Here is a 21331-nt window from a genome sequence, read left to right as displayed (position 1 = left end):
TCGGAAAGTGTAAAAAACACGTAAAAAAGAGGTATTAAATTTATGCAATCAATTAGAAAATCACTTACAAATTGACTTATCTAACGAGTTTTATGACATTAATAATTAATAAAAACACCTTTAAAAGTAATTTTTGTTTAAAACAAGACTAGTTTTTATAAAAATTGGCGCTTTTGTAGATTTTTCAGATTTTTTTCAAAAACTGTATATCAAAAACGTCTAAAAATACCAAATTTGATACCCCTTTTTTATGTGTTTTTTACACTTTCCGAAAAGTGAATTTTGACTTTAAAAGCTCATTAGTAGAGAACAAATTGGTCAAATTTAAAAAGTGATAGCTCAAATTTTAAGTTAGGATATCTACTTTCTAAATATCTAAAATCCAAGCACTTTGGGACATTTGTTCGGCCTCAAGACGTCGAGAAACGTCTGAACTTTTTCGTGGGTCACCCGGTATATAAAGTTAAACTCTCATAATTTATGCGAATTTTATGAATTTTTTAAGTCATAAGTCATAAACATTTTTAATCATCTTGGGCATTGAATATCTATTGATTGAACACAGAGAATTATAATCTTATTTCAATCATTCTGTCCCCAGTTAAGATAATGAATTTTGAACTAGCTCAAGAATAGTGCGGTAGTAGTAAGGCTCTCTTCTTAACTAGCGCCTTGGCCTATATTGATTGGTCTAGGAGTCGTCTTTTTAGAACCGTTTTCGCTATGATTTATAATGCCTGTCATCTTGCGATACCGACACACAAATACGTCAATCCGATGCGAACCACTAGGTTGGACCCTCACTTGATATGACTAGCCCGGGCACGAAGTACATTCGCCTAGTTATTTAGTGAAGTCAGTCACAGCACCGAATAGATGGCCCGTCAAAATTGATACCCGCTACACTACTGTGCCATACAACTTAACAATAGTGTAGTATCGAGGCTCCCTTTTTAACTAGCGCCTAGGCTCTTAGTTTAAAGACGATGTGAAAGTTACGTTTAAACTTCTTCGCCATGCAAAGAAGCGAAGGGAAATTGGTTTTCCGAAGCAAAGGTAACCGTTTCTACATTGATCAATTATTTGACCTCAGCTATTCGAATGTTTTGGATGTTTATTCGAACAAATTAATTACCCAAACAAAAGACTGCTCATAGTGGGTATAATGAAAACAAAAGCAAATCAAACAATGGTTGGCTGTTCTATGCAAAATAAAGCTCACATCTTGAGCATAAAATATTGAAAATGGAAGAATTTCGTATCTAACAATAGAACAATAGACGGGAAATCAGAACACTTCAACTGGATTTCGCACCTATTCTTTGCTACCCCGAATAAGGTATTTTGCTTTTCTGTTCGTTTTTGTGTCCCTTTTTTTATACCCTGGGTTATTATAAAGTAGTAGACGAAATTTTCTCCTTTGAAACCTTAATTTCATAAATTTTATTGTTTAAACTGTTTAGTTTATCATTTGATTAAGAACAAATGAGCTCTATTTGAGTATGAAACAGTTAATTTGGAACGAATTTTAGTTCGTTTTGGTTCGTTTTAGTTTGGTTGGTTGAAAAAAGTATTCTGCACTTTGTTCAAATTTTTCTTCATCGACCTGGACGAGCTGAGCTTTCTTGCAGAATTTCTGTCTGAAAAAAAAGAGAATTAAAAAAATTGACAAACTTTTGACCAAGGTTTATAGTAAGAATTTAAGATTCAATTTTCTTTTTCGTTTTTAGATTTTACTGTCTATAAAAAAACACAAAAGAGATGTGTCGATGGTGGCTAATGGTGACTTTGGTCACTCTTTGCTTTTATATTGCAAATGCAGGCAAGCAAAAGGAAAAAGGTAAGATTTTTGGTATTTATCATTAGACATTCAAAATGTCCATGTTGAGGGGACTTTTTTTGGAATATCAGAGATCCTACCTGGGTTTGTTTTTATTTTTGAGGTATTCATCTGGATTTTGATCATGAAATTTCTTTGATACCCTAGACTTTATAGCTTTTTTTTCTGAACAGAAATTCTCTTCGAAGTAGGGGCATTTGTTTTTCTGAAATAGCCGGCCTATTTGAGGGTTTGCACTTATACTCATGTCGAACTAAAACCCCTATTATATACCGGGTGTCCCAGAAAAAAGTTCCGCTCTTTGAAGTGAATTTTCTCCAGTTCTATGAATTTCTAAACAATCAATCCTTTTGCATTGGAAAGAGGAAGGATAAAATTAAATTTTGAGGGGTCATTTATCAAATTTAGTCGACTGGATCAAAATGAATAAAAATTCTTTTTTTTGTAATTCCTCAAAAACGTTGAAAATCGACCTATCAAATTGTTATAGAAGCATAATTGCATGGAGCATGATTTTCATTGTTGAAGCAATAAAAACCTAATGGAAGTATCTTTTTATGAAAAACGAAGTAAGATTTTAAGTGAAACAAAGAAATTTATCTGAAAAACTGAAAAATTTGATAATTCCAACCGATATTTGACTTCAATAGCTACACTGATGAAATCAGCGCTACTTTTGACTTTAGGGGTCCTTAAGCCAAAATTTGAAGCTGAATTCCATAGAAAATAATTGGAAATGACCCAATTGAAACTTTTTAGTCCTTTAGAGAATTATTTCAAGCATTTTTTGTTTTCATGTCCACTTTAAACTCTTTATTCCTGCAAAAAAGTAATAATTAGGTTATAAAATTTGATAGGTCGATTTTCAACGTTTTTGAGCCTTTTCAAAATGAAATTTTTATTCATTTCAGCATAATTTTTGATCTAGTTGACCAAATTTGATAAATGACCCCTCAAAATTTAAGTTTATCTTTCATCTTTCCTATGCAAAAGAATTGATCTTTTAAAAATTCATAGAACTCGAGAAAATTCACTTCAAAGAGCAGAACTTTTTTCTGGGACACCCGGTATAAAAAACATGTGGCTCTCATAAGTTATCTCGGTAACTGGCTTTTCAAAACTGAAAAATACAATCTTCCCAACAAATATCAAACTTGTAAACAATACTGTTTTTTTTCCATGAAGAGCCTCTACCTCCACTCTTTATATCTTCTTTTAAACCTTGAATCTTCTCTTATAAGACTTCTAGAGACATTTAGTTTGGATATTATCTCATGTTCTCGGCAGTGCTGGGTGCAGGTTTTATCAAATATATTGTTTAAATTTATTATTATTTTTTCATCAGCAGCATCAAGGGAGGGTGGTGATGTGATGAAACAACCAGAAGTACTGGCAGCTTTAGAGAAAATCAAGAAAGATGCTATCGCTCAAGTCACCTCAGCTTTCATTAAAGCGCAACAACAAAAGAAAAAGATAACTGCTGCTTCATCTTCATCATCGAAACGAAGTGAGATTCAAGGAAGTGGTGATTCTGCAGAATCAGGTATGTTTAACCATTACAGAGTTTGTATTTGCATCATCACTTTTGAGGAAAGCGGAGTGACTGAAGCGGTTTAGAATAACCTGACCCGTAAAATAGAGGACGGTAAAAGTGCTCAGTCAGTTAGGATCTAAATCAAAAGCTAACCGTCTCCGCCACGGAAAAAAATACATTAGCTCGGAGGAAAACTTCATGGATTTTGTGATATTACCCGTCAGGCACGATATTTTGAAGTATTGAGAATTTAATGTTCACCCAAGTACTTATTTGCATATTTAACTGTCATTCTTCTAAATCAGTTTTTGTTTCCATTGAAGGAGAATCATCGGGATCCGGCCAATCGGACGACGTCGAGACAGACGTCATGCAAATTCATCACGCTTCTGCAAAGAAAAACAATGTGTTGAAATCTAAAGACAAAGCCAATGCTGACAAGCGAACCAATAGTAAAGAAGAAAGCGATAAAGCTAAACTTGAAACAATGGCAGCTAAGGTACTTTACTACATATTTATTCATTTTCCTAATCAATTACAATATCAAAATATCCTTCACGAAAAATTTAAAACTGTTTCCTTTCAGATCGAATCCAAAACTGGACATACAGAAGCTATGACGGGAAAAATGGAAGCCAAGGCTGCTAATACTGAGTCGAAGACAGGAGAGCAAGAAGCCAAAGCATCTGAAATTGAAACCAAGACAGCTCCAGTAGAATTAAAAGCTGTGAAATTAGAAACGAAAGCTGGCAAAATTGAATCTGTTAAAGGCAATGGGGGTCAACAAGAGGCAAAAGATGCCAAAGTGCAAAACGCACAAAAGAAGGATGAGCAGAAAAAGCCTGAATTGAAGACAGAAGTAAAGAAAATGAAGGAGGAACCCCCTAAGAAAGTGGAGGAAGCCCCTAAAAAGGGAGAGGAAACCTATAAAAAAACTGAGGAAGTCAAAAAAGTTGAGGATGCTCCAAAGAAGCAGGAAGAAGTAAAGAATTTGACAGAGGATGCTTCGAAACAAGTGGATGTTGCCAAGAAATTGAAGGAGGAAGCACCAAAGAAACAAGAGGAAGCCCCAAAAAAATTGGAGGATGCTAAAAAGGCTGCTACAGGTGATGCACCAAAGAAAGAAGCCGAGACAAAGAAAATAGAAGGCGACGGTAAGAAGGCTTCCAAGAAAGAAAAAGTGGCAGCTCCTTCCAGTAAGAAGCAGGAGAAAGGAGATAAGAGGCATCACCACCATCACCATCATCATCACCATCACCACCATCATCATGGGGATGCGGACAAGAAAAGCAAGGCTCCTGACAGCAAATCTAATACCCCTGACCCTAAGGTAGCCATGGCTGCAGCTCAGTACCTCCAACAACAACAGATGGCTGCTACCTACCAGAATGCTATGATGCAGGGAATGCTCACCCAAAACCCTACTTTACAAACTTTGAATAGTTTTCAACAGAATCTTGCTTTCATGGGAGCTCCTGGAGCCCCTAATGGTGGACAGATGTTTCAGCAACAACCTGGTACCCAAGGTGCAGGTGCTGTTCCTGCAGGTGGAACCGTGCCCTTCCAAGATGGAAGTAACCCACAGTTGAATGCTGCCTTCTTGGAAAAACTCGACTGGGACAGGATCAAGAATGATAAAAACACACAGGAAGATTTTGCTAAGAAAGGTAACATACCTCTTCCGAAATTGAAAGAAATTTTCGCTAAAGGAGCTACACGATCAGATATTGAGAAGGAAACACTGGCTTTGTTAACTAAAACCATCAAAACTCAAGATAATTTGGCAGAATTGTTCAAGTATGAAATGGGAGCAGTGGTAGAGGAAAGCAAAGGGAATAGTGAGTATCTTTTTGTGTTTTTATCTGTGTACAAAGTTCTTTCGTCTCAGAGTGTGTTTCCGTCTAATAGAGATACAAAAAAAGGGGCTTTTCCTTTCAACAAAGTTCTGCAAAAATTCTGCAAAAATTAAAGAATCTTGTCTAATTTTTTGTTAAAAGTCCATTTCGATCTGAGACAATCTCTACAAACTACTGATGCTTTCTTGTACATCGATTCTTTAATCTTTCTGAATCCAGTGGTTAGGGTTTCACCCGTAAACTTAGGTCCCAGCTGAAATTTGAATAGGCATTATTTGTTATCATTGTTTCAAAAATCACTTGTCAAAATGTTAGTACGTCAGCATCAAGGAACAACCAACATGCATAAAAATAATAAAAATAGAGTGGGATTTCCATTAATCGAACTTATTATTCAAATCTTTTTATAACCGGAACACAAAACTCCGTCCCCGTCAAGGGGAGACTCTGGTAAATTAATAATCTCTACAATTTTAATTTCTCTGCAATTCGAACACTTCAGGAGTCCAGTGCGAATTCGAATTTGCGAAATTCAACTATATTATCATTCTAATTGTGCTACAGTATCGGCTACATTATTTTATTTCATCAAATTATAAAGTTAAATTTGAATAATTACTACATTGTCAAGTGGCAGTCGACGTCAAGACAATCCCCAACTCCCGGACTATAAAAATAATTTTGGAATTTTAGTTCGACCTAAGGAATAGTTTTTACCATGAAATACATTTTTCATTAATATTAAATTTGAATAATTACTACCTCGCAAAGTGGCAGTTGACTTTTACTCATTCCTTAGCTCCCGGACTATAAAGATAATCTTAGAATTTCTGTTCGACCTAAACAATAGTTTTCACCATTTAATACATTTTTCTTCAGGCTTCACGTCTCAAAGACATGATTTGACAAGTGACAGTAAAAGTGTCCCTGGAGAATTGGAATTTGGACAACCAGAAAACGTTACCAGTCATGCTAAAGGTCAGTGTCACCTCTCTTCATGATATTATGACGTAATGTTACATACGGAAGCACCCACAAATGACCGGGTATTAATTGTCATTAGTTTTGAATTTAAACAATGAAACTAATGGCAAACGCCTGGGCTATTTTAAGAGCTTCCGTATGAAATATTTCATCACGAATAATCATTCTTTCTTTAATTTTCTTGACTACTTTTAGTCTCTAGTAATCTTGGATTCCTTAATTCAGACGGGGATCTGGATAAAGAAATGGCGGATTAGGTTTTTTCAAAAACAGATAGTTCCAAGACAAAAATTCTTTGTATGAGTCACTGAAGGCTAACCCAAAATTAATTTTAAATTGCTTTGGAGAAATTCTTCAAGGCCATAGAGTAGGTCTTCTAAAAAACTGTGCGATATAGTTTAATAATGATACGCTTTCTCTAATTTGCCCAAGATACCCGAAAATCGCAAAATGTTTCTGCCCTCAGAGTACGATCTCTCTTATTTTGAAAAGGTAAATATTAAAAATACAGTTGTGTATGAGATGTTTTTTTTTTTGAAAACGACGAAACGACGTATTTTGAAAATATATTGATATCTCACACAAGATTAACTGTGAAACCTTTTCGTCGTTTTTGTCATTTTTAGATTTCAAAACTCCAAAGGTCATACCAGACAGCTGCTCAAAGTATTTGAAGATGTACACAAACGGTGAACTAACATTACCGGACTACGTCAAACAGATCAAGATCTGCAAACAAAATGAAGTGATTGCCAAACAGATTGCTAGAACAAGTATGTCTGTGTTTATTTTGCACTTTCTTTTTTTCACACTGTAGTACTAGATATTTACAGTCGATATGTAATTTTGATATTCGTAATTTCTTTTCCAACAAACTCATCCCGGAGAATCACGGTTAATGAGGGTGTTTTTGTAAATAAAATGATGACTTACGCAAATCAAGAATTCTTCAGCCGTGTAATAATTCTCTTAATGGAAACATCCCGCAAAAACGAAAGTCGCCCTATTTTCAAGTGAAATATTGAAGTTTGGTTCTAGCGCTTTCTGTTTTTGTTCTAAAATATAACCATTAAAGGATATTTGTCAAAATCAAAATGATCTTTTCCATAAAATATTCGTTTTAGATTGAGGCTCTCTAATTTGACGATCTAGTATTATGAACACTCCATTATTCGATCATGTTGAAAGTCACCGCAAACAAAGAACCATTATATACGCTTTACCATTCTATATATGCTCCCTTATTCGATGAAAGTAAAATTTATCTTGAAAATCGACTTTGAGAGTAGCGTCAATTGTAGATCTTGAAAATGGATTTTTACTTATGATTCTAGCACCACAACAACGAGAAGCGGTGGCAACTATGAAACGAATTCAAGAAGAAGCCTACAAATATGCTCTTCATACTATGAAAAACTATACCCTGACTGCTCGAGAGGTATTATAATTCAACCCTTTAAGTATAATTTAACCCCTTTAACAACCCTCCCTTCGTCGGTGACTTAAATTCTTTTTGGACCTACCCCGGTGGGGTGGAGGTCCTATAAATTAACCTGTGTTCGTTCGTTCGTCCGTTCGTCCGTTCGTCCGTTCGTCTGTTACCAACTTTTCTCAGGATTGAATCATAGGAATCTTTTGATTTTTGGTCCAAAGGTGCAAAATGGTGGTGGCCAAAATGTGACGGAGCCCGATTTTCGAAAAAAAAATTTCTTGGGCAAATTTGGGCCAAAAAACGGCTAAAAAACGGGTTTTTTGGACTTTGTGAAAAATTGGATCGTTAATTTTTTCTGATTTTTTGCATGAAAGTAGGGTACCATCATATAAAGTCAGATCGGTGTCAAAATCAAAAGGTCAGGTCGTCGGGTCGAACCGTCGGGTCGTAATATCAAAGGGTCGGGTCGTAATATCAAAAGGTCAGGTCGTCGGGTCGAACCGTCGGGTCGTAATATCAAAGGGTCGGGTCGTAATATCAAAGGGTCGGGTCGTAATGTCAAAAGGTCAGGTCGTAATATCAAAGGGTCGGGTCGTAATATCAAAGGGTCAGGTCGTGATGTCAAAAGGTCGGGTCGTAATATCGAACGGTCGGATCGAAGCGTCGAGCCAGACCGCCGGGATCCAATGCCGGTTTATCGGGATATTTAACATCGTTCTGTAAAATATCATTTTTTAAAGGGACAATCCAATACTAAGCAAATCAAAATATTATGGTCACGTGTCTGGAATTTGATTGGTCGAGCGCGATAAAAGTTTACAATTTGATTGGTCGAACGGGATTCTCACTTTCGTTTTCGTAATCTAAACAAACCGAAAAATACTTTGTGAATGAAAAATGAAAAATCTTTCGTGTAATTTCTTCTGTCTTGTATCATACTTATACGAAGGAAATTTTCTGTTTTGCTATGCCAAAATTGATTCACAAATGTAAATACTACACAAGAGTTTTTCTATACACAAAGAGATTGTGAGATGAGAAGATATAAACAGTTCTTTTTTGTTTTCCTGTGTTCTTTGTGTTTCATCAAGAGCAGATGAACAAAATAACAAATGGTAAATAAAGCATAAAACATTTTTTGAAAAAAATAACATACATTACAAAATTCCTGTATAAACATTTGGAAATACTTTATGGCTTCACTTTTAACAAGAGTGATGCAAAAGTATTTGAATAATAATATGACCTCCTCTTTGAAGTTGCCTTCCAAAATATTTCTTTCCATTCAAAAAAAAATTCTCAATTAAAGCACCCTCAGAATTTTTCACACAGTAGCACTTCATAGGGAAAAAAGTTGCCTAGTAAATAAAATTTTATCAAAACTGTTGGTGAAAAAATACTTCCTTTTTTTAGCAGAAAATGTTTTTAATATCTTAAAATTTTATCATTGAGTATATGTATTTATCGTCACTTCATACAACATCAGTCAAAATATTCCACGTTCACTCAAGTTAACAACGTAAATAAAATGTAAACAGTTCTTCTTACAGCAGCATATCCATAATACCACTGTAAAAAATGCAGCTATGTCCATCAATCACGAAACAAACTGGTACATGAAAAATATGTTCAACTGTTCCCAAATCATAGCATGTACGAGGACTTTAAAAAAGGGTGCAGAGATATGTAGCTTTAGAGTCGAACCATGCCAGAAGCACAAGAAGACTAAGTCCCTTGATCGATGGTTTGATCTTAATTTTCAATGATAGTCACAGGATTTTAAATTTAATCAAATCAATGTGTCCTACTGCTACTTCCTCAACATTATTATTTCATAAAATTCCAAATCAGTACAATATGATGCTCAGAACCTCAAAAGCTCAGAGTTTTTCGTTCATCGTAGAGTTACTTTTCACTTCATTTTATTTATTTGGTTCATGCAAAATCTCATGATACAGTGCTTTTATCGAGAAAATAATATACGCGTTCCATGATTCTATCGAAGTATTCTGAAGTTATGTAGACTACAGTCTCCAGAGTTGATTTTTCAAGTCATTGGATGAACAAAAATGTCCCATATTTTGAAGTACGAACCATGAAAATCTTCTTTGAAAAAGGCTTTCTTGTCTTGATGAGTTTCATACACTTCTCAGATCCATATATGCACACTTTCAAGAGATGAAGTCTTTCTTGTCTCTTGTTGATGAGTTACATTTCACTTCTCAGATCCATATGCACACTTTCGAGAGAAAATAGAAATCTCTTTCTCCTCTTGAGTGTTCAAAATTGACTACATTGTTATTTAACTGAAAGAAGCAAGAGAAGAGATAGTTCTGTATAAATTGGTTAGCAAAAGAATTCAGCCTTGTTGGAAATATCTTCTTGTATCTTCAGCATCATAGAAATATGAACATTGAAACTTTGCACAAAGATAGTTGAATAAGAACACTTCATGATTTTGATAATATAAACATGTTATAGACACCTGAAAGTATAATTATTTAAATCAGTGGTAAAAATATAAACATTTCACTGATCGAATTATTTCGCTTCCATTTTGCTTTCACTTTTGTTCTTAGTATTATAGTATTTAGTTTATAGTATTCTGCGGAACGAGATTTTAACTAATCTGATAAGCCCGATAAACCCGATAATCCGGCATTGTATCCCGGCAGTTTAACCCGGCAGTCTGGTTCGACGCTACGACCCGGCCGTTCGACATCACGACCCGACCTTTTGATATTACGACCTGACCCTTCGATATTACGACCTGACCTTTTGACATCACGACCCGACGGTTCGACCCGATGACCTGACCTTTTGAGATTACGACCCGGCGGTTCGACCCGACGATCTGACAGTTTGACATTACGACCCGACGGTTCGACCCGACGATCTGACAGTTTGACATTACGGCCTGACGGTTCGGCCCGACGATCTGACGGTTTGATATTACGACCCGACGTTTTGATTTTGACACCGATCTGACTTTATACCATCATAGGTAAAAGATGGCTCAAGCAGATTTTTGCAAAAAAATTTTGTTGGCTGAAAAAGCGCATGTTTATCTATAAGAATCACTATTAATAAGCATATATCAATGTTCTTAGTCAAATTACTCAATTTTTTCATGAGATAGATGTTTTTTTTTGCTCATTGGGGCTTACTTTTGATAAATATTAGTGTTTCGACATGAAATTTTGGCTGCTTGGCGTTTTTTTATAGAAAAACTGGCCAAATTCGATATTTTTTTATAAGCACATTATCAATTACTTAGGTATTGCCTTTTTTCGAGATTGGCTCTATCATTCTTTATGAATTTTTGCACAAAGATACATAACTATAAGCCCTCGAATGTGACGCAGCCCGATTTCGAAAAAAAATGTTTTTGGGCAAATTTGGGCCAAAAAACAGCTAAAAAACGGGTTTTTTGGACTTTGTGAAATATTGGATCATTGTTTTTTTCTGATTTTTTGCATGAAAGTAGGTAAAAGATGGCTCAAGCAGATATTTGTAAAAAACGAATTTTTCAGCTCAAAAAACGCATCTCTATCTATAAGAATCACTATTAATAAGCATACATCAATGTTCTTAGCCAAATTACTCAATTTTTTTGATGAGATAGATGTTTTTTTTGCTCACGAAGTCTTGAATATGAAAGAATATTTCAAGAGCATGAAATTTTGTTTTCTAAACGTTTTTTTTATAAGAAACAAACGACTAATTTTGATAGATCGTCACTGTTTATGTTCTGAATGATTGTTTAATGGTCACGTCACGTAGATATCAATTATATATGTGTTAATACATAACCAGGTAGGTCCATAAAAGTATCACTTGTTCTTTGACTATTTTGGGTGACCTACACAATTGGAATTAGAGAAGAGAGAAGGTTTTCAGGGCCACTTTTGCAGCAAAATTTGACAACAACCCCCCCTTGTTAGTTACTTGAAGTCTTTGACACTTTTGGGATTCTATACAATTGTAATTAGAGAAGGGAGAAAGCTTTAAAGGCCACTTTTGCAGCATGGATATTGTCCAGAATACCCCCATTCTTGTCGGTGACTTGAGGCCTAATTAAAGAAGGTTGAAGGTTATTTTGGTCACTCTTGTAGCATGGATATTCCAAAAGGGATGTTTTGAGCATACCTGGGAAAAAACTTTTTATATAGACTTCTCCTGAAGTTGGGCGCCTGATCTATAATTATGTCAAATTCCACGCTAATAACAACAGCACTTTGACAACAGTCTTTGGCGAGATTATTGCATACTCGGGCGAGAAATCGTGTCAAACTCCTTCACGTTTGTTTTCTTTCCTTATCCCTTAGCAAGCCAATGCGGTCATGTCACAGTGGCGCTCTACAAGTTTCAGTGGTAAAAACGCAACAGCCGGTGGCATCATTCCAGATGCAGTCAAGATGTTTATGACCCAACAAAACAAAACAATCCCACAAGATTCGAATCTTGATTTCGTCAGCAAAAAATCAACGGATCCTCTTGCTCTTTTCAATTCCCAGCAACAAAAAGCTTTAAACCCGGTCAAGAAGACAGTGACACCTGCGGCACCAAAGATTCTATTAGCGACACCAAACGCTGGCGGAGCCGCTTTACCTCTCACTAACTCCTTAGTTGAAGCCATCAAAGCTAGCAGTAAGGAAGATCCCTTAGCTTCTATTTTCCCAGGGCAGATACCAAAATCAGTAGCAGCTTTAGAATCCAAACCTACGGTCACCGATGATGCGATCGCAGCAGAAGAATTCATGGCGAGCCTTGCGAATCCCTTATTCAAACAGATGCCTGTTGACAAATCACTTGTTGCCGCCCTCAGAAGCATGGGCGGAGTTAGCATCAATACCCCAAATCCAAAATACCAGCTTTTGCCTGGTCTACAAAAACGACGAAAACGCTCCCTCAGTTCTGCAGACACACACAGACATTTTGTTTCTAAAGTTTTGAAAAAGCATCTGCGAAGGAGACGTGAAGCAGCCGGGATCACGAAACCAATGGAACGCTCCAGCATGGAGACTCCTGTTCGTATGACGTCACAAGAAGGTCCAAAGCTTTTGGATAAGATCAGAGATATGGGGCGTGTTATAGCTACCCCTTAGATGAATATTTTGGATATATATTTTACGCTTTATTTGTATGAAGCTTAATTTTGGTGCGATAAAATTCAGCCGGGCATAATGTTTTTAGGTTTCAAAGTAATTGGCAGCTCTTTATAAAACACATTAGGTATAATGTGCTAATCTTGAAGAGCTTTAGACAAACTGAAACAAAATCGAAAATATTATTGAAATCTTGTGTAGAATCAACACCGCAGTATGCTCATGTCAGAGCTCAAAATATCTGAATAGCAGATTTAGGAGACCTTTTTTCAGCATTTGTAATGTTGTGTCATTGTCATTCATAAATTTAGACGAAATCTTTATTCAAGAGAAAATTTTATGTTGTAAATATATTGAACTGTGTTAGTTATTTTAAAGAGAAATATTAAAAACAAAACAACTTTTAGATGTTTTTCAAGATGATTGAATGAATTTGTTCCTCCCATGACCCTTAGGAAGACAGTTCATTCGGAGAGACCCAGAGATTACCATGAAAAGCCCTGCACGAGAAGCAAGATTTGATCATTTAAGTAATGGATTTATGGATTTATTATAGAGACTCTGGATAAACATCGAATGAAACGGTGGAGAGCGAAGTTATTGTATTTCCATTGTTTTTTTTGTTTTTTTTTTTTTTTTTTTCTTTATTGAAACAAAGACACGTGTACACTACGAACATATGGCATACCGGATAAGTGGGATGGGGGAACCTGGGAACCTAAAGTGGGAACCTAAATGAACACCTGAAAAGTGGGATGGGGGAACCTAAGTGGGAACCTAAATGAACACCGGAAAAGTGGGATGGGGGAACCTAAGTGGGAACCTAAATGAACGCCGGAAAAGTGGGATGGGGGAACCTAAGTGGGAACCTAAATGAACACCGGAAAAGTGGGATGGGGGAACCTAAGTGGGAACCTAAATGAACACCGGAAAAGTGGGATGGGGGAACCTAAGTGGGAACCTAAATGAACACCGGAAAAGTGGGATGGGGGAACCTAAGTGGGAACCTAAATGAACACCGGAAAAGTGGGATGGGGGAACCTAAGTGGGAACCTAAATGAACACCGGAAAAGTGGGATGGGGGAACCTAAGTGGGAACCTAATTTTTTATTTTTTTTTATTTTTTTTTTATAGCAATATATTTCGCACGTCTATTGACCTCCTATGAAACAGAACTTTTGATTTTACATTTTATAAAGTTTTTTCTTCCTTTCTTTTATCAAACGCTCTTTGAAGACTTGTAAGGATGGTGCTTCAACAATATCTTCTTCTAGATCATTCCAAGGTTTCACACTTCTGTAAAAAAGAGAGTTGCTTTGGTAGCCTCTCATACCGTCATTAGCAAAGTTCCTTTGAAGCTCGTAATCATGCTGACGTCGTGGTCGTGTTCAAGGAGTAAATTTCTCTGATCTTATAGACTCGTCATAAATGTGGAGGTTCTTGAAAACTTCCACCATATCACCAACTTGCCGCCTGGTCTTTAGGCTAGGTAGATTGATGAGTCGTAGCCGATCTTCGTATGAGTAGTTTCTATAGCAACTAACTAGCCTTGTAGCTCTTCGTTGGACGCCCTCGATTGCATTGATATGTTTGATTAGCCTTGGAGACCATACTACATGTGCATATTCCAAATGGGGTCTGACAAATGCAATGAAAAGCGTTCGAAACATATCTGGTGAGAGAAATTCGAAGCTCCTGCTAATCAAGCCAACGATAGAGTTAGCTTTCTTGATTTTACTGAATATATGGGCTTCAAAGGTCAGGTCACTATCGATTATCACTCCTAGATCTTTTTCTTGGTCAACATGTTCTAGAACAGATCCTGATAGGGATGGACATATTTGATGTTCCAAAATTTACCCAGTGTTAAAACATGACACTTGTTCGGATGAAATTCTAAAAGCCTTTGACCAAATTTTAAACCCTTAGAGTGCACTTATTCTCATTTTTGCTAATTTCCACCCTTACAGTGTACTTTGGGAAGCTTGGAAAAAAGGGCCGCACGTACGGTAGGTCGTTTACCTTGAGTGCCCCCCCCCCCGTGGATCTATGCTTATGTGTATTGAAACGTGGCAAGCCGTGCAATATGTTCTATTTTACTATCAAACATTTTTAATTAATGAAGTGTATTCACACGCTGTACTGTTTGGTTGGTACAGAAAGAAAAACGAGCTAGAATCCGTTAAATGCTAAGCGACCCCAGCCCTGACCCGAAAATTGGAGCTGCTAATAAAAAACAATGTGTATTGCATCAAGAGTGAACAAAAACTAGATCGTAAATAATGTTTTACTAGATTCTGTATTCAAGCAAATTAGATCCGTGCAAAAGAAAGAAGAGGCTCTAAGTTATCCATCGAGCTATGAACGAACTTCTAATTCCTTCTAGATTTGAAGATATGACGGTTTAAAGTTTAAAGTTTAAAGTCAATTAAGTCAATTTACTAAAAAGAACCTTTCAAAAAGATGCACTATAAAACTGCTGATAAATAAACATGCTTTTTTGAGCTAATTGAATAAATAAATTCCCTTTGTTTTATTTTCAACATTATTGTTTGCGAACCGTAATGTAAAAAGTAAATAACTGGGTGTTCTTATTATGATAAAAGGTTTTGCTTTCCTTGCATATAATATCTTTCTTATCTTTATGTATTTGTTTTTAAAGAAAAATAATAATAATAACAAATTAGGTTCCCACTTTAGGTTCCGGGTTCCCCCATCCCACTTTTCAGGTAAAAAATATGTGCAAAATTTGAAAAGTAAACACAAATCGCCATTTTCAATAGACCTATTTATTTAAACATAAAGGAATTCTTCTTAAACTACGATAGACTTGCTATCGAGCAAGTCTTATTTTTCGCTTATGTATTTGTTTTTGAAGAAAAAAAATATTTCAATTCTATTAATAATTAAACAACTTAGGTTCCCATTTAGGTTCCCCCATCCCACTTTTCCGGTGTTCATTTAGGTTCCCACTTAGGTTCCCCCATCCCACTTTTCCGGTGTTCATTTAGGTTCCCACTTAGGTTCCCCCATCCCACTTTCCGGTGTTCTTTAGGTTCCCACTTAGGTTCCCCATCCCACTTTTCCGGTGTTCATTTAGGTTCCCACTTAGGTTCCCCCATCCACTTTTTCGGTGTTCATTTTGGTTCCCACTTAGGTTCCCCCATCCCACTTTTCAGGTGTTCATTTAGGTTCCCACTTAGGTTCCCCCATCCCACTTTTCAGGTGTTCATTTAGGTTCCCACTTAGGTTCCCCCATCCCACTTTTCAGGTGTTCATTTAGGTTCCCACTTTAGGTTCCCAGGTTCCCCCATCCCACTTATCCGGTATGCCCGAACATATATTACAAAACATTACTTAAACATAAAATATAGTCCCTCCCCCCGCTAGGAACTAACGTTATATCGCCAGAGGTACTAGACTATGTAAAAAATAAATAAATAAGTAAATAAAGAAAATAAAAAGAAAAAATCTTGGAGAAGGAAGCTACAGTTGTTAGGTAAAAGCCTAAAATAAAGCACCGCTAAACCTTCCAGTTTCGTTAAGAAATTCAACAACAGAACAAAGAATCGATTTATTTAGATTTGAAGTCAAACTTTCATCCCCATATAATAAAAGCCGACAGAAAAAAGGAGGGTTAAGTGGCGGATGAAAAATAATGCCTAGGGTCTGAAGTTTGTCGAACAAAGATTGTCTTGAATGGGAATATATAGAGCAGTGCAGAAGAAAGTGTTGAGTTCAAAATAAATAAACAACACAAAAATTTGATTTTATTCAAACAAAGCTTTTCGAGTCTTAACTGCTCATCATCAGGTTAAAAATGACATTTCTAGGTTGAAAAATGTATCTACATATCATACAAAAAATTGATTCTAGGATAAAAGGCTAATTAAAAGGGTCTATTAAAACAATATAAAACAATAAAAGAATTTTCAAAGGAGGCAATAAATCGTAAATTAATGGTTAAAACACATTGGGGAATTGATGACGTGAAGAGACGCAATGGGAAATTATTCTCTAGGTAATACCATTTCTAAATAATTGTAATTTTTTAATGTCTTTTTGATCATTAATTGATGGCTTTAAAAGTCATTATAAAATATGCTTCCAGGATCTTCCTTTTTCTTGCAAATGACGGGGCTTTGCTAATGACTTTCCAAGTAAATGAATGATCTGGATTTTCGATGAGATGTTTTGAAGGTTCTGATCTTCCTGAATTGCCATTGTGTTCCTTCCATCTTGTTTCGGCATTTCGGGTAGTTTCCCCAATGTATACTGCTTTGCAAGAACATTCTCCTTTGTAAATAACATTACTTGGATGACGAACTTTATCTTTCACGCGAAATAGACTTCTCAATTTCGTGGTTTTCCAAGTATTAAAATTATTTCAACTTTTTCGTTAGTGAACTTTCGTAAATTTGCAATGACAGTTTTCATCATTGATTCATTTTTAGGGCAGTAAGGAATTTTAAAGAAAACTTTACTTTTCTTTTCCGTTACAATTTCTTCTTTGAATAACCACGTTGGAATAATGTTTTCCGTTTCTTCCTTTGAATTACGGAATGATCTGATTTGAGATTCGACGAACTTTTCAGGATAACCGGCATTTGAATATTTAGATCTGATTCTAACTAGCTCATCCTTGAATGACGTTGCGATACGATATGCTCTACTAAGTTCCCCTTTGATGACACTTCGTTTGTATTGTAACGGTACTTTGGATGACCAGTGAAAAGGTAATTTCGTTTCTTTGTTTACGACTTTAAATTTTGCGGTTCCATTTGGTAATCTGCTAATTGAAGTATCTAAGAATGTTTTTGGATTTTCTTCGATTGTGAATTTTATGTTTTTGTGGTGGTTGTTAAGGGAGTCGTAAAGTGTGTCGATTTGACCTTTCTTTCGTCTGACATAGGTGTCGTCAACGTATCTCCGGTAAAATAGTGGTTTTGAAGGTTTAACGATTAATTGTTCCATTTGATTCATGAAACAGCCAGTAAATACTACCGATAGCGGTCCACCCATTGAAACACCATCGGTCTGTTTGTAAAGTTTTTCATTTGCTGTGAAAATACATTCGGTTGTCAATTTCAATAGTAATTTTCTAAAAATGCTTTCTTTGCAAATGGGTTTTAGTTTATTTTCAGTGTAAATTTCAGTGCAAATAAAATCAATAGTGTCTTTTATCGGGACACTTGTAAAGAGTGATTCTACATCATAACTAACTTCTTCTTCATCATGTTTTAACGCGGGAAGTTCTTTCAGTAAGTGTGGGAAAGTTTGTGTGTCTTTAATTACGAATTCATTGTCTGCTATTGGTTTTAAGTATTCTCCAATGATTTTTCCTGCTTGGTAATAACAGGTTCCGGTTTGGTCGATGATAGGTCTAAGTTTCAAATCTACGAGGTTAACGTCATTGATATCTTTGAACTTGTGGGTTTTTGCACTTGCGAAAAATCTAGCCGGTTGGTTATTTGATGGATACATCTTTTTGTAATCTGGATGTTTTTTGGAAATGTCGTAGTAAGAAACCTTGGAAACTGGATAAGTCCTTATAAACAGTATCATCAACAGATTTGTACTTGCCATCTTTGATCCCCTCATCGATCATCTTTTGAACTTTTTCTTGGTAATCCGATTTGGTAAGGATTGTTATACTTGTATCTTTATCTCCGGATAAAATTACAATGTTTTCGTTTTCTCGTAACTCTCTAGTTAATTTGAAGGTATCATCTTTGGACTGGTAAACGTTTCTTACTACGACATTTCCAAAAACATCCAGATTACAAAAAGATGTATCCATCAAATAACCAACCGGCTAGATTTTTCGCAAGTGCAAAAACCCACAAGTTCAAAGATATCAATGACGTTAACCTCGTAGATTTGAAACTTAGACCTATCATCGACCAAACCGGAACCTGTTATTACCAAGCAGGAAAAATCATTGGAGAATACTTAAAACCAATAGCAGACAATGAATTCGTAATTAAAGACACACAAACTTTCCCACACTTACTGAAAGAACTTCCCGCGTTAAAACATGATGAAGAAGAAGTTAGTTATGATGTAGAATCACTCTTTACAAGTGTCCCGATAAAAGACACTATTGATTTTATTTGCACTGAAATTTACACTGAAAATAAACTAAAACCCATTTGCAAAGAAAGCATTTTTAGAAAATTACTATTGAAATCGACAACCGAATGTATTTTCACAGCAAAAAAAAACTTTACAAAACAGACCGATGGTGTTTCAATGGGTGGACCGCTATCGGTAGTATTTACTGGCTGTTTCATGAATCAAATGGAACAATTAATCGTTAAACCTTCAAAACCACTATTTTACCGGAGATACATTGACGACACCTATGTCAGACGAAAGAAAGGTCAAATCGACACACTTTACGACTCCCTTAACAACCACCACAAAAACATAAAAATTCACAATCGAAGAAAATCCAAAAACATTCTTAGATACTTCAATTAGCAGATTACCAAATGGAACCGCAAAATTTAAAGTCGTAAAGAAAGAAACGAAATTACCTTTTCACTGGTCATCCAAAGTACCGTTACAATACAAACGAAGTGTCATCAAAGGGGAACTTAGTAGAGCATATCGTATCGCAACGTCATTCAAGGATGAGCTAGTTAGAATCAGATCTAAATATTCAAATGCCGGTTATCCTGAAAAGTTCGTCGAATCTCAAATCAGATCATTCCGTAATTCAAAGGAAGAAACGGAAAACATTATTCCAACGTGGTTATTCAAAGAAGAAATTGTAACGGAAAAAGAAAAGTAAAGTTTTCTTTAAAATTCCTTACTGCCCTAAAAAATGAATCAATGATGAAAACTGTCATTGCAAATTTACGAAAGTTCACTAACGAAAAAAGTTGAAATAATTTATACTTGGAAAACCACGAAATTGAGAAGTCTATTTCGCGTGAAAGATAAAGTTCGTCATCCAAGTAATGTTATTTACAAAGGAGAATGTTCTTTGCAAAGCAGTATACATTGGGGAAACTACCCGAAATGCCGAACGAAACAAGATGGAAGGAACACAATGGCAATTCAGGAAGATCAGAACCTTCAAAAACATCTCATCGAAAATCCAGATCATTCATTTACTTGGAAAGTCATTAGCAAAGCCCCGTCATTTGCAAGAAAAAGGAAGATCCTGGAAGCATATTTTATAATGACTTTAAAGCCATCAATTAATGATCAAAAAGACATTAAAAAATTACAATTATTTAGAAATGGTATTACCTAGAGAATAATCTCCCATTGCGTCTCTTCACGTCATCAATTCCCCAATGTGTTTTAACCATTAATTTACGATTTATTGCCTCCTTTGAAAATTCTTTTATTGTTTTATATTGTTTTAATAGACCCTTTTAATTAGCCTTTTATCCTAGAATCAATTTTTTTGTATGATATGTAGATACATTTTTCAACCTAGAAATGTCATTTTTAACCTGATGATGAGCAGTTAAGACTCGAAAAGCTTTGTTTGAATAAAATCAAATTTTTGTGTTGTTTATTTATTTTGAATCATGATTTAGTGGCTTGGAGAAAAAAATAAAGTGTTGAGTGTTTTCAACAGAGTTAGTTCGGCAACCACAGAAAGGGTCTAAAGTGTCGCGGAAGCCATGTCTAAATTTATGCTCGTTGAGATGGCTGAAACCGACCCGAAGTCGATTAAGAAAGATCACTCCTTGAATGTCAGGAACATCAAAAACATGGGATTGCTTGGGTCTCAAAAATTCATAGATTGCTTTTTTGAAAGTTTTAATTGAAGGTAGATCTCGTATATTACCTCCCAGAACATTCCACTGAGATATGCAGTACGGAAAAAAAGTGTTACGGAAACGTTCAGTTCGTATATTAAGAGGATGAATAGGATTTCTTGTTCTAAGGCCACCTGGTGCTGTAAGTCTTACTGGCAGGTAGTTACGTAAATACGAAGGGGCTAAATTGTTAATAATTCCATAGAAGAATGTCATTCTTCTAGCAAAGCGCCTGTCAGCAAGACTTTCAAGACCAAGTTCTGAATATAGTTTTTCTTGAGACGTTCCACGAAAACAGCCTGTTATAGCAAGGCAGGCATTATATTGAATAGATTCAAGCTTCTGCACAAAGGTAGCATTTCCTGGGCGGTCATATACGATAACAACTGAGAAATGCAGGAATCCCCCTCCCGAAAACCAGACTGACAAGGAGAAAATAAGTTGTTATTTTCAAAATATCTGTAAAGTGTATCATAAATACACATTTCCATTGTTTCAGAAAACAATCGATGTACAGGCTTTGTCCGCAAAGGACAACTGTCATGGCGGCTCGAAGGACTCTAAAGAGTTCTCTAACTTTTTCTATTCGTACTTTTGCTGGCCAAAAGTTTGAAAATCGAATACATTTATGAAATCTGATGTGAGAAGAAAATAATCAGACGAGTAAAATCAAACAAAAATGCTTATAATGACACGAAATTTTGAACTGGGAATATCTTTCCAATATTTCTCCGAGAAGAGCTGAGATTGACATATGTTAGACGTGAGTCTCATAGCTCCACTGTGGTATGAAAAT

At 35.7% G+C, this 21331-nt stretch overlaps 2 protein-coding genes across 3 annotated transcripts; one reads left to right on the top strand and one right to left on the bottom strand.

Moving 5' to 3' along the window:
- Positions 1-1263: 1263 nt before the first annotated feature.
- Positions 1264-13160, top strand: LOC136814239 (uncharacterized). Of its 2 annotated transcripts, none has more exons than XM_067070755.1 (9): positions 1264-1339; positions 1731-1840; positions 3189-3383; positions 3698-3873; positions 3961-5212; positions 6110-6208; positions 6841-6987; positions 7549-7652; positions 11975-13160. In XM_067070755.1, the coding sequence occupies exons 2-9, from the start codon at positions 1762-1764 to the stop codon at positions 12752-12754; spliced, it is 2832 nt and encodes a 943-aa protein (XP_066926856.1). In that variant the 5' UTR covers positions 1264-1339; positions 1731-1761; the 3' UTR covers positions 12755-13160. The 2 variants fall into 2 exon arrangements, with proteins under 2 accessions (XP_066926856.1, XP_066926855.1); XM_067070754.1 differs by having other exon boundaries at positions 3186-3383.
- Positions 13161-17107: 3947 nt separating this feature from the next.
- Positions 17108-18340, bottom strand: LOC136814160 (uncharacterized). The gene has a single exon (XM_067070673.1). The coding sequence runs from the start codon at positions 18338-18340 to the stop codon at positions 17108-17110; it is 1233 nt and encodes a 410-aa protein (XP_066926774.1).
- Positions 18341-21331: the final 2991 nt, after the last annotated feature.

This window comes from Clytia hemisphaerica, unplaced genomic scaffold, assembly GCF_902728285.1.
Source record: "Clytia hemisphaerica strain Z4C2 unplaced genomic scaffold, Clytia hemisphaerica genome assembly, whole genome shotgun sequence".
NCBI classification, from domain to species: Eukaryota; Metazoa; Cnidaria; class Hydrozoa; order Leptothecata; family Clytiidae; genus Clytia; species Clytia hemisphaerica.
This window is presented reverse-complemented; position numbering and strand designations above follow the sequence as displayed.